The 13,171-nt window shown below is 45.2% G+C and overlaps 1 protein-coding gene across 1 annotated transcript; it reads right to left on the bottom strand.

Moving 5' to 3' along the window:
- Positions 1–626: 626 nt before the first annotated feature.
- On the bottom strand, positions 627–6,042 carry LOC142471067 (extracellular calcium-sensing receptor-like). The gene is made up of 7 exons (XM_075577865.1): positions 5,906–6,042; positions 5,563–5,709; positions 4,701–4,992; positions 3,571–4,401; positions 2,287–2,514; positions 1,648–1,771; positions 627–1,570 (listed from the first exon to the last, which is right to left on the bottom strand). The coding sequence occupies exons 1-7, from the start codon at positions 6,040–6,042 to the stop codon at positions 627–629; spliced, it is 2,703 nt and encodes a 900-aa protein (XP_075433980.1).
- Positions 6,043–13,171: the final 7,129 nt, after the last annotated feature.

Genomic DNA, 13,171 nt, shown 5'->3' with positions numbered 1-13,171 from the left:
GGGGCGAATTGAAGGAGTTATAGGAAGAAGGTATATGGATCAAAAAGAGGAGTTATAGGGAGAAGGTTTATAAGTTAATAGGAGTATTTATATGGACAGGTTATATGGAAGAATAAGAGGAGTTATAGGGAGCAGTTATATTGGGTAACTGGAGGAGATATAGGGAGCGGTTATATGGGTTAATAGGAGGAGATATAAGAAGTGGATATACTGTATGGGGTAATAGGAGGATTTATATGGGTTAATAGGAGGAGTTATAGGGAGCAGGTATATGGGTAATAGGAGGATTTATAAGGAGTTTATACATATGGGGTAATAGGAGGAGTTATATGGGGTAATAAGAGGAGTTATATGGAGCATTAGAAGGAGTTATAGGGAGCAGTTATCTGGTGTAATATGAGGAGCTATATGGAGTAATAGGAGGAGTTATAGGGAGTTGTAATATGTATCATTAGGAAGGGAGTAGGGTGGAGGTTTGTGTTTTGAACGCCCGCTTTGCAAAGAATTGTGACAATTGAATTGAAAATATTAAAATGATAAATACAACTTTATTCTTTTTGACAGATTTCAGATAAAGTATAAAATAAATAACAATTAAACTTCAATTATTTACAAGTCCTGAAGATTCATTTGATTTTAGATCTTTTTATTCGCATCTCTAAATTAGAACCTTTAGCTTTCCCCATGAGATGTTCTCTCGAGTTCATGTCGGGTCGGAACAATATGATGAAACATTTGGGTACAAACATGCAGACCACCAGAGCCCAGCTGGACGACAGGATGGCGAAAATCTCCATGGCCACCGTGTACTTGCCACGTGCACTGAGGGAGGCCGGGATATAGGACACCCAGACACTGAGGAAGGCCAGCATGCTGAAGGTGATGAACTTGGCCTCGTTGAAGCTGTCAGGGAGCTGTCTGGCCAGGAACGCAACAGTGAAGCTGATGGTGGCCAGGAGGCCAAGATATCCCAGCATGCACCAGAAGGCGATGGAGGACCCCTCATTACATTCAACAATGATGACCCCAGGTTGGCTTTGGATGTTGTTTTCTGGGAAGGGAGGAGAAAGCATCAGCCAAGAGATGCACACGAGAAATTGTAAGCATGAACAGTGGACAATGATCATGTAGGCCACCTTAGGGCTACTCCACTTCTTTATGCTGCTCCCTGGTTTCGTGGCCATGAAGGCGAGGACCACCATAATGGTTTTGGCCAAGATACATGAGACACAGAGGGCAAATACCATGCCAAAAGCAGCCTGGCGCAGAAGACACTTCTCAGGTTGGGGGATACCAATGAAAGCCAAAGCACAGAAGAAGCAGAGGGACAGAGACACCAGGAGAAGACAACTGAGGGTGTAGTTGTTGGCTCTGACAATGGGAGTGTTCTTATAATGGTTAAAAAGTCTGAGAATGGAAACTGGCACCATGGAGGAAAAGAGACTGAAAGCAGCTAAGGTGGCACCCAAGGGCTCTTCATACGAGAGGAACTCAGAGATCTTTTGGAGGCACTTGTCTTTCTGGAGACTTGGCCACTTATCCCATGGGCACATGGAGCATTCATTTGAGTCTGAAAGATAAAAGTGAAAAACACCTGACCATCCAATGTCTTTTGGTTTGTCCATGGTTCTTCTGCGATCTGCTCACCTGTCTGGTTGGAGATCTCTCCTTGGGGACAGGGGACACATTGGAAGCAACAGACAGGCTCCCCTTTTCTCAACACTCTTCTGAAACCAGGGAAACAGCTCTGACTGCAGACAGAATGAGGAATCTGGGGAAAATGCATGTTCAACAAGTCACAAAAGGATATGGGGTGAGAGGCAGGACGGACTCAATGGCCCATTAGTCCCTTCTCTTGATTCACTATATAAACATGGGGTGGGTGACAAAAACTCTATGGAAAAACTGTATGTCCAATTGACAAAGAAGGAATGTACAGTATTTATATATGTAATGGTAATATTTCAATCCCTTCCAAAAATAAAAATAATAATATTTTTTCTCCTGTAACACTGCTAAGATACACAGCATTCTACACAGAATTTTACAGGCACAGAGAGTCCCTGTCCCTTCAAGCTTGCAGTTGAATTTATGGTTCTGGTTAGATAAGGTGACTTGCCCTAGAACACAAGTAGAACTGACACGGGGATTGGAAAAAGATTCACCAGCTCAAAAACGTGTAAGTTTGGATATGTATAATATGACCATATTTATTATTCGGCATAGACTGGCACTGCCAGGTTCCCTAGACGCAGAACTCACACTCAAAGCCTTCACACTGCATACCTGTCTTCTCCCTGATGCCCACATCACAGCACTTGCATTGATACTAAAGGTGTTTCCATCTGAGGCCGCGGTATCGTAGCTTCCCACCTTGACCTGCCTCATCATGCCATCTGCACCCAGCTGCCAGTTCACAATATCGTACACCGCTGGTGGGTCCCCATTCCTATCAAAGAAGACCTCTCTCCCATTGCTCAGCCTCACACGCACGTTCTGGATGTAGTGTAACAGCTGCAGGGGGAGAAGGATCATCCCTCATTTATTTGCCCTCTATGGACTGACAACATCTACTAAACAGAATGCAATCTCTCGACCCTGCCAGGAAGACGGATATTGCGAGACATCTTTCCACCAGTTGGGGGATTCTAAATGGCAACTTCACATAATGTGACATTGTGTGTTGTTATTTTCTCTTGTGCTCACTCCCATTCTGTGTTGTGTTTGTTTTTCTGAGTTTCTGTTATTCCCACCCTCCAAACAAGGGCTGTGTATTCCCATTACCCATTTCTTTATTGTATATTATTTTTTTGTTATTGAAAACCTTGCAATACAGATACTTGTCAATATTTGTTCAGATTATAAATGGTCGATATTTCTTTGGTCATAACAGGTTATTTCACATTCACAAGTTTGTATGACTTTTGTCTTTTTATTTTATATAAAGCTAAACTATTAAACGTTGGCCAAAACATTTTTTTTCAATATAACATTTCGTTATCTGCAATACATTTCTTTCCTAGAACGTGTACAACAAATGCATTGGTCAGCGCACTGTTTTTTACTCTTTGTACTCATTCCTCAAAACCTAAATTAATGTGGCTGCTATACCTCTCACACTTAGTGACATTATTAGTCCTCCAAAAACCTTATCTGCAAATACAGTAGGTTATCTGACAAGACCCTCTGTAGTATGCAGGGTAAACACCTCAGTGCTGCACAGTGAAGTGGAGAAAGTGAGAATAAATAGCAGGAGTTGCCACGTGGACACTATACTGCAGGCGTTTGGCCATCTTAAATAAGAATTGAAATACATATTAACACAGCTGGGGAAATAACTCAAGGTCCGTTGATATATTTTAAGAGGTATCACCTGAAGCTCAAATTCTAGATAAGTCATAATAGAGGGGACAGCTAAAGAGGAGACGGGGAGAATAGAGAATTTCACATATCTTATTGCTGAACCCCATTTTTGCAAAGTCACATTGATATATGACCGCCCCAATTGACCACCAGAGCCTTTGTGAACCTTAATATAAAATAATGTAGACATTTACCAGAGATTCGTACCTGCCATGGTTTGAAGCTCTGAATATCTGTACAACTTCCATTATAAAATGGTCCTCTCCCCTCCTGGCATGTTTGCAGGTCATGCAGAGCTGTGGCTATGATATAGATCGCTGTATAAATGTTGTAGGAACTTCTTAAGCTGGACATATAGTTGTACTTGTTCTGGATACTCTCTAGATCCTCATTTCCAGTACACAACTTTGCAGGATTATCCCACAAGCCGGTGAGGTTTCTCTGGTCCAAGAATTTGCATCCAAAAGCTTCTTCCCAGAACTTCTTGGTCCAGGTTTGCCCTGGGGTGTTGAAGGGATGGATGCTGTTTAGATACCCTCTAAACCCTGTAATTGTTGTGCTGTGGTAGGCAAAACCCATAGAGCCCGACAGAATTGTAGAGTACTTGTCCATTGATAATACGTTTGAGATGGACCAAGCTTCACTGGCTACGAAGGTCTTCCCAGTTATGTTCTGCCTCAGCATCTCATCCAGTAGTTGCCCCATTTCAACATCTATGGAGAAGACCACCAAAGCTGTGGCTGTTGACTCTCTGATGACCCTAGTGAGGTGGGGAGTATTCTTATCCAGACGGCTGAGTAGGATAAATTCTGTGAAGGCCACACAAGCTCCGGCCTTGAGGATCTCCTGCTTGATGACCTGAATGCCCTGTTCCCCATAGTCATCTCCTAAAGCAATTAAACCAACCCACGTCCAACCAAAATGCAACACCAGCTGGGCCAGTCCTTGAGACTGGAAGGCATCGCTCGGGACGGTCCTGAAGAAGGAAGGGAACTGTGTTCTGTCACTCAGGAGGGCACTGGTTGAGTAGATACTGATCTAGAGTGATAAATGGGAGTTTGATAAGGTACAGCTAACCTGTTATACTGAAAATATTGATATCAGTAGAGATAATACTTATAATTATGGAATTATGGTAATGCTTTTTTCTGAAATTTCCTACAAAAAAATAAATAAAAAATTATGGGATGAACAACATGTGCAGTAAAATAACCCCATTCAAAGCCATATACACCTGTCCTACTATGCATTGTTGGTAATTAATGTTTAGTTTCTGTTGCAATGAGAACAGTGAGATAAGAAGTTCAGCACTGTGGACAGCTCCCATTGATTCTTACCTGTGGGTATCTGTACAGACCCAGGATATGAGCCATGAGAATGGAGTAGGTGGAGGTTGAGTGTCCAATGATGGCAGCCAGAGGTGGCTTCTCCTGGCAAGAGAAATTGGGGATACCCTGTTTCTGACCTGTTAGCATCTTCAGGGTCCCATCCAGCTCACTCTGCAGTACACGACAAGAGTCATAGATTTGAAAGCCCAGGGTGAGGTTTGGGAGGAGGTCATGTCTTCTGTTTATCTCCTCCATGGTGAACCTCATGGCCAGGAACTGCTGGAAGACTTCAGAATAGAAGCTGAGGGTGAGAAGGAGGTAACCAATGATGTGATTTGACATTTTACCTATAGAGGAATTGAGTAGGTAAGATGGAGGATAAAGAAGGCAATGGAAAAAAAAAAGAGAGAGAGAGTGGATGGAAGAGAGAGGATGGAAGAGAGAGAGAGAAAGAGAGAGAGAGGATGGAAGAGAAAGAGAGAGAGAGGGGGGTGAAAGAGAGAGAGGATGGAAGAGAGAGGGAGGGGGAGAGAGAGAGAGAGAGAAAAGTAAAGAGAGAGAGAGAGAAGGATAAAGAGGAAAAACATTGATAAAGGGAAAGAAAAAGAGAAGCGTGTAAAAGAGATAAAGAGAAGCATAGAGAGAATAATTTAGAGAGCAAAGGTATCAGTGATACAAAAAAGAATGAAATAGTGTGAAGAGAAAGTTTACGGTATGTGAGAGAGGGAAAGAGAAAGAAAAAGGGGAAGAAAGAAGGAGAGAGATAGGGAGAGAGAGAGAGGAGGAGCGAGAAGGAGATTGAGAGAAATTGGGAGAGGGAGAGATTTACAACAGTGAAATAGTGAGATACAAAGGACATTATAAACCTTACATTTTACAGGCTCCCTGTGGGGGGGTCTCTGTGAAAATGGTTTCCAGGTACTCTATGCCAACATGGAATGGAATCACTGCCCCTATTAAGACATCTCCATTCTCGAAGACCCCAGTGAGGTCCAAGCCCTGGAGTTTGCACCCCAGGCTGTCAGAACGAGAGGCAGGAGTGAGGTAGGAGAGAACGAGGTGCCATATGGACCAGTATAAAAGGGACATCGCTCTGCAACCAGACAGGAGGAGGTTAAATCCTGATCCTTCATTTATAGGACAGAAATCAGAACCCTGCAATGTAATAGTCACCCACACATTATATACCAGGCATTATCACTATATGACATTACCTGAGCAGAAGGTGGAAGAAAATAGAGATACCCTGCATCATTATACAGTGCAACGTGTTCATTATTAATGTATAAATTCTAACATCATTATACAGCACGTTGTGTCCCTGACTCTTGAACCCTCGTTTCTTGCGCATCCCGTTTCCTCACCCGCCCAAATAGATACAGACACCATGGTGGGGTACAAATGGCCAACGCCTTTTATTAAACAAACATCAGCACTCCTGGAGGACATGGTCAGCAAGTCGCTCCCGACCAGTTATCTGATACTGCTCACCACCCCTAGACGACCCAGTGAGCTCTCCAGGTTGGTGATACCCAGGGTCTCTTAGGAATTCACCCCGAATCCCACCACACCTTGTCCTGACCCAAGGGTGCATCCTTTGGACCACTCCCATACCTCCAAATTAAACATCTGGGCAAAACTGACAAGTCCTCTGCCCTGCAGCTGTGTCAAACATAGTAACACCACCAACACCTTTTACCCGACCATCCTCCTTCCTTCTTAATTATTATTTTTCTGGCACAGTTTCAATGTGCGGGGAAACAGTTTCGGGCGAGGAGAAGCCTGCGTGTGCAGCCAACACAACATAGTCAAACAAACTTCTCAAAGTGCAGGTCTCCTCGGGGACAGAGGAACTAGGCAGAGCTCTAATCCCAAGTCCACAATACAATTCTTCAATTATTGTAACAGCCAAGAACAGAGGAGGAGCAGCGTTTCAGGCCCCACATGGGCTTTTCATCGCGTCATTTCTTCTCACATTTTTGTTTCCCTTTTTTTCTCCGTTTTTTTCTTTTTTTCTCCCAAATTAAAATGTGTAACTTGTTACAACATCATCTGCACAATAATCATAAAACATAACGTTCCCCAATAAACCTGAACCCCAAAAGGGAGAGGGTGGGAATGTTTTGGGGAGGTGGAAAGAGGATGAGAGAGGTAGGTCACGGAGCTGAAGCCCATTAAGTAGCCCCCCCCCCCCACTCCATGCCTGCCTTTCCTTACATTGTCAGGGATAAATTTATCAATATATAGACACTCAGTATCACTATACAATGCGGCGTGTTCATTATCAGTGTGTAAAAACTCAGCATCATTATACAGTGCAGTCTGTTAATTATCAGTGTACTGTATTGAGATACTCAGCACCATAATACAACACAGCATGGTCATTATCAGTGTATAGATACTTAACATAATTATACAGCGTGACATGTTCATTATCGGTCTATAGATACTAAGCATTATTATGCAGCATAACACGCTTGCTATCAGTGTGTAGAGATACAGTACTCAGCATCGTTATACAGTGCAGCATGAAATATATATATTTTTTTTTTTTTTTGCCAAACTTGCTTACCTCATTCTTCCTCTCTCTCTAGATCTCGGCCTTGTAGATATTTTTAATAAATGCCCCTTTTTATATATAAGTGAATTCCCTCGTTAACAGAAAAGCACTAATTAGCACTGACCTCTTCAGTTCTGCAGAGCACTGTGTGTTTGCAGCGTGTCCCTGACAGCCGGGCACGGAGGGGTAACGTGAGGGATATTTCTAACAGGGTAATTATATAACCTGTGGGACAGAGTTATCCCAGGAGAGGTGCCGGGAATTCCCTTTAATGGGACACAGGAAATAATGCCAAGTCTATTAGTATTTATTTTAAGAGATATAGGTTGGGATAGTGTGTGTGTGAGGGGGAGGCTGGCACTGCCGCTGCCCACGCTGTACCTGTGCTGTGTATACATGGTGTAGTAGTGTGTGTGAGGGGGAGGCTGGCACTGCCCGCGCTGTACCTGTGCTGTGTATACATGGTGTAGTAGTGTGTGTGAGGGGGAGGCTGGCACTGCCACTGCCCGCTCTGTACCTGTGCTGTGTATACATGGTGTAGTAGTGTGTGTGAGGGGCAGGCTGGCACTGCCGCTGCCCACGCTGTACCTGTGCTGTGTATACATGGTGTAGTAGTGTGTGTGAGGGGAGGTTGGCACTGCCCGCGCTGTACCTGTGCTGTGTATACATGGTGTAGAAGTGTGTGTGAGGGGGAGGCTGGCACTGACCGCGCTGTACCTGTGCTGTGTATACATGGTGTAGTAGTGTGTGTGAGGGGGAGGCTGGCACTGCCGCTGCCCACGCTGTACCTGTGCTGTGTATACATGGTGTAGTAGTGTGTGTGAGGGGGAGGCTGGCACTGCCGCTGCCCGCGCTGTACCTGTGCTGTGTATACATGGTGTAGTAGTGTGTGTGAGGGGGAGGCTGGCACTGCCGCTGCCCGCGCTGTACCTGTGCTGTGTATACATGGTGTAGTAGTGTGTGTGAGGGGGAGGCTGGCACTGCCGCTGCCCGCGCTATACCTGTGCTGTGTATACTGTACATGTCATGGTGTAGTAGTGTGTGTGAGGGGCAGGCTGGAGCTTTTCAATGTCAGAATGAAACATTCTAATACCCAACTATCCGAATAAAATAGGGAGGTAGATATCCTACATGTCTCGTAATTATTTTGATATTTCCACCCTCAAACCATTTTTGAAACAGAGGTGGCAACCAGTCTGAAATAATTGCTCTATATATTTTTCTGTGGAAAAAAATTCTCCTGAAAATGAAAACACAAGAATATTAAAATTAAAAAATAACTCCGGGTTCACCATATTAAGACCTCCCTTATTTCTAGGCGTGCGAGTGATGTGTCTGCTCACTAAATTGAGTCTGTTTTCCAACAAAATCTAAAAATAAAAAATGATTTAATATAACTACATCTTTTTCAAACAGGGCAGGGTTTCCCAAACTTTTTTTTCCGTGACCCGGTTATTTTTGAACTTCTCCTTCGTGACCCACTAAAAATGTTATCGCCTATACTGGCCTATAGGGCCTGCACAGACACACACACAGCCACTGATACACACACACAGCCACTGATACACACACACACACACACACGCAGCCACTGACAGACACGCAGCCACTGACACACACACTGATACACACACACAGCCACTGATACACACACACGCAGCCACTGACACACACACGCAGCCACTGACACACACGCAGCCACTGACACACACGCAGCCACTGACACACACGCAGCCACTGACACACACGCAGCCACACAGAGACACTGCTACACACACACACACACACACACACTGATACACACACAGAGACACTGCTACACACACACACACACAAACACTGATACACACACACAGACACTGATACACACACACACAGACACTGATACACACATACACTAATACTGATACACACACACTGACACACACACAGACACTGATACTGATACACACACACAGACTGATACTGATAAACACACACACACTGATACTGATACACACACCCCCCCACCCCCCCCCCCACACACACACACACACACACACACACACACACACACACACACACACACACACACACACACACACACACACACACACACACACACACACACACACACACACACACACACACACAGATATACACACACACACAGACACTGATACAGACACACACACACAGCCACTGATACACACACACTCTGATACACACACACTATTTAAAATTAAAACATAAGAATACTAAAATTAAAAAATAACTCCGGGTTCACCATATTAAGACCTTCCTTATTTCTAGGCCTGCGAGTGATGTATCTGCTCACTAAATTGAGTCTGTTTTCCAACAAAATCTAAAAAAAAAAAATGATTTAATGAAACTACATCTTTTTCAAACAGGGAAATACGATACTTAAATAGATAAAAAAATAGGGCATAAAAAAGGTTTTTTAACAGTTCTGATTCTGCTCTTGAAAGAAAAGTTCAAATGTTTCCACCTGGTAACTTTGACTTTGCGAATGCCAAGTTTTTGCAACAAATTGTGTTTGCCATTTGTCTAAACTATTAAAATTGATCCCCAAAAAACTAATATCGTCATACTTTACATCAGGAGGAAAGCTCAAATGTATTTTCTTTCTTCCTTATCCAAAATGCAATATTCTGAACAAGAAAAAGAAACCCCAATTTGGGCACTTTGCTACCAATCTGGAGGATTTATGATGAAGTTAAAATGCTTTATTTAAAACCGAATATTAAAATAATGGGTGGGAAAATCGAAGAGTGACGCATAAACGAACCAATGAGGGCGTGCTCAGATAGACAGGGGAGTGTAACACATTATCCTCTGGCTCCTTCCTTCTGGGGTCGCTGCTGTTGCTGGTATCTCCCCCATTAGCACCATCTGTAGGATCTGCCTTGTAGTGAGAGCGCTCAGCCCTGTAACCCCTTCCCTGGCCTGTGTAACCCCCGTCTCACAGCAGGACAGGGGAGGGTAACACATTATCCTCTGGCTCCTTCCGTCGGGGGTCGCTGCTGTTGCCGGTATCTCCCCCATTAGCACCATCTGTAGGATCTGCCTTTTAGTGAGAGCGCTCAGCCCTGTAACCCCTTCCCTGGCAGGACAGGGGAGAGTGACACAGTACAGGGTAATACAAATATAGTGAAGTATTTATGGTTTGTATTTAAATGAGCAGCTGCACAACCAGAAACAGTATTACACTATGTTTTGTGTTTTTGTTTTTATTTCTTTCAAGCACATCCCTTCGGTCTGGAATCCATTCCTGGTCTTCCTATTGGTGTGATTATATCCTTTACCAACTGGCGCCTTGTTAATACTATATTCTTTTCCGTGTTAATATCTGACCAGGGGATCAGTTTTAGTATTTAGGCAGCCCCCTATGTGAGGGTCATTTCTCATATAAGGGTTTACATTCTGTTACTTATATTTAGTTAGCGCTACCTGTTCTGTGTTTCCACAGTACAGGGTAATACAAATATAGTTAAGTATTTATGGTTTGTGGAAAGAAAAAATGCACATATGCGCACCAGGGATGAAATTAGTATTATTTATTATTAAAAAATACACATAGACAGCTGAGAGGATCCAACCCCTCCTCAGCTAAATGGGTTAAACTGCCCAGATACATAAACCATACATATGGACTCTAAAAATAGAATACCCTAAACAGTGAAACACACACAATAAAAATCAACATTCAATGTTATAAATAATACACAAACAAAGAAGGTAGCAGCAGCCCAAGGTAATTTAAGTAGAAACCGCCATAGAGGACTATAATACCGCTGACAGGGGGAAACGAACACTCACACTGGGGCAGAGGTGGGGGTCCACGGATGACCGCACAGGATCCGGATCGCGGCACCGCAGAAGGTGAAAAAAAACTGCCAGTTGTGCCTCAGGCAGGCTCCGTCTCAGCCTCTCAGCAAACACGCGCAGGATGACCTGTCGTGACCTCTACACGTTGTGCTTCATCACGTGGTGCGAAACGCGTAGAGGTCACGACAGGTCATCCTGCGCGTGTTTGCTGAGAGGCTGAGACGGAGCCTGCCTGAGACACAAGAGCGGTTTTTTTTCACCTTCTGCGGTGCCGCGATTCGGATCCTGTGCGGTCATCCGTGGACCCCCACCTCTGCCCCAGTGTGAGTGTTTGTTTCCCCCTGTCAGCGGTATTATAGTCCTCTATGGCGGTTTCTACTTAAATTACCTTGGGCTGCTGCTACCTTCTTTGTTTGTGTATTATTTATAACATTGAATGTTGATTTTTATTGTGTGTGTTTCACTGTTTAGGGTATTCTATTTTTAGAGTCCATATGTATGGTTTATGTATCTGGGCAGTTTAACCCATTTAGCTGAGGAGGGGTTGGATCCTCTCAGCTGTCTATGTGTATTTTTTAATAATAAATAATATTAATTTCATCCCTGGTGCGCATTTGTGCATTTTTTCTTTTCTGTTTCTCAGGGTTTCCTCCCCCCTTTTTAGGGGGGATCACCTTTGAAGTGGGAGCATCTGGGGAGGCGCTCCATGCACGTGCAGCAAAGGGATTTTCCAATTTCTACATCTGCAGCACGAGCGCTGAATATCCTTCTCTCTGCTCTCTATTTATGGTTTGTATTTAAATGAGCAGCTGCACAACCAGAAAGCCAGGAACATTCACACGCTTCTCCCCCCCCCCCAGTGCAGCTGTGTATATCAGCTGCTAGTCCCCGCCCATGAGGAACCCCTCTCCTGACCCTGATATAGTTGAGTTATTTTTTTCTAACAAGAGACCAGCAAGGGTCCCGGGCCTGACTCACTGGTCCTGGGACAGCAGCAGTGCCAGCCTCCCCCTCACACACACTACTGCACCATGACATGTATACACAGCACAGGTACAGCGCGGGCAGCGGCAGTGCCTGCGTCCCCCTCACACACACTACTACACCATGTATACACAGCACAGGTACAGCGCGGGCAGTGCCAGCCTCCCCCTCACACACACTACTACACCATGACATGTATACACAGCACAGGTACAGCGCGGGCAGCGGCAGTGCCAGCCTCCCCCTCACACACACTACTACACCATGTATACACAGCACAGGTACAGCGCGGGCAGCGGCAGTGCCAGCCTCCCCCTCACACACACTAATACACCATGTATACACAGCACAGGTACAGCGCGGGCAGCGGCAGTGCCAGCCTCCTCCACAGGCCACACACACACTACTACACCATATATACACTGCACAGGTACAGTGCGGGCAGCGTCAGTGCCAGCCTCCCCCCCACACACTGTTACACCATGTATACACAGCACAGGTACAGCGCGGGCAGTGCCAGTCTCCCCCTCACACACACTACTACACCATGTATACACAGCACAGGTACAGCGCGGGCAGTGCCAGCCTCCCCCTCACACACACTACTACACCATGTATACACAGCACAGGTACAGCGCGGGCAGCAGCAGTGCCAGCCTCCCCCTCACACACACTCATACACCATGTATACACAGCACAGGTACAGCGCGGGCAGCGGCAGTGCCAGCCTCCCCCTCACACACACTACTACACCATGTATACACAGCACAGGTACAGCGCGGGCAGTGCCAGCCTCCCCCTCACACACACTACTACACCATGTATACACAGCACAGGTACAGCGCGGGCAGCGGCAGTGCCAGCCTCCCCCTCACACACACTACTACACCATGTATACACAGCACAGGTACAGTGCGGGCAGCGGCAGTGCCAGCCTCCCCCTCACACACACTACTACACCATGTACACACAGCACAGGTACAGCGCGGGCAGCGGCAGTGCCAGCCTCTCTCTCACACACACTACTACACCATGTATACACAGCACAGGTACAGTGCGGGCAGCGGCAGTGCCAGCCTCCCCCTCACACACACTACTACACCATGAC

The sequence above is a fragment of the Ascaphus truei genome, chromosome 20 (genome assembly GCF_040206685.1).
Source record: "Ascaphus truei isolate aAscTru1 chromosome 20, aAscTru1.hap1, whole genome shotgun sequence".
In the NCBI taxonomy this organism is placed as follows: Eukaryota; Metazoa; Chordata; class Amphibia; order Anura; family Ascaphidae; genus Ascaphus; species Ascaphus truei.
Note: the sequence above shows the minus strand (reverse complement) of the source record. Positions and strands in the feature narration are given on the sequence as shown.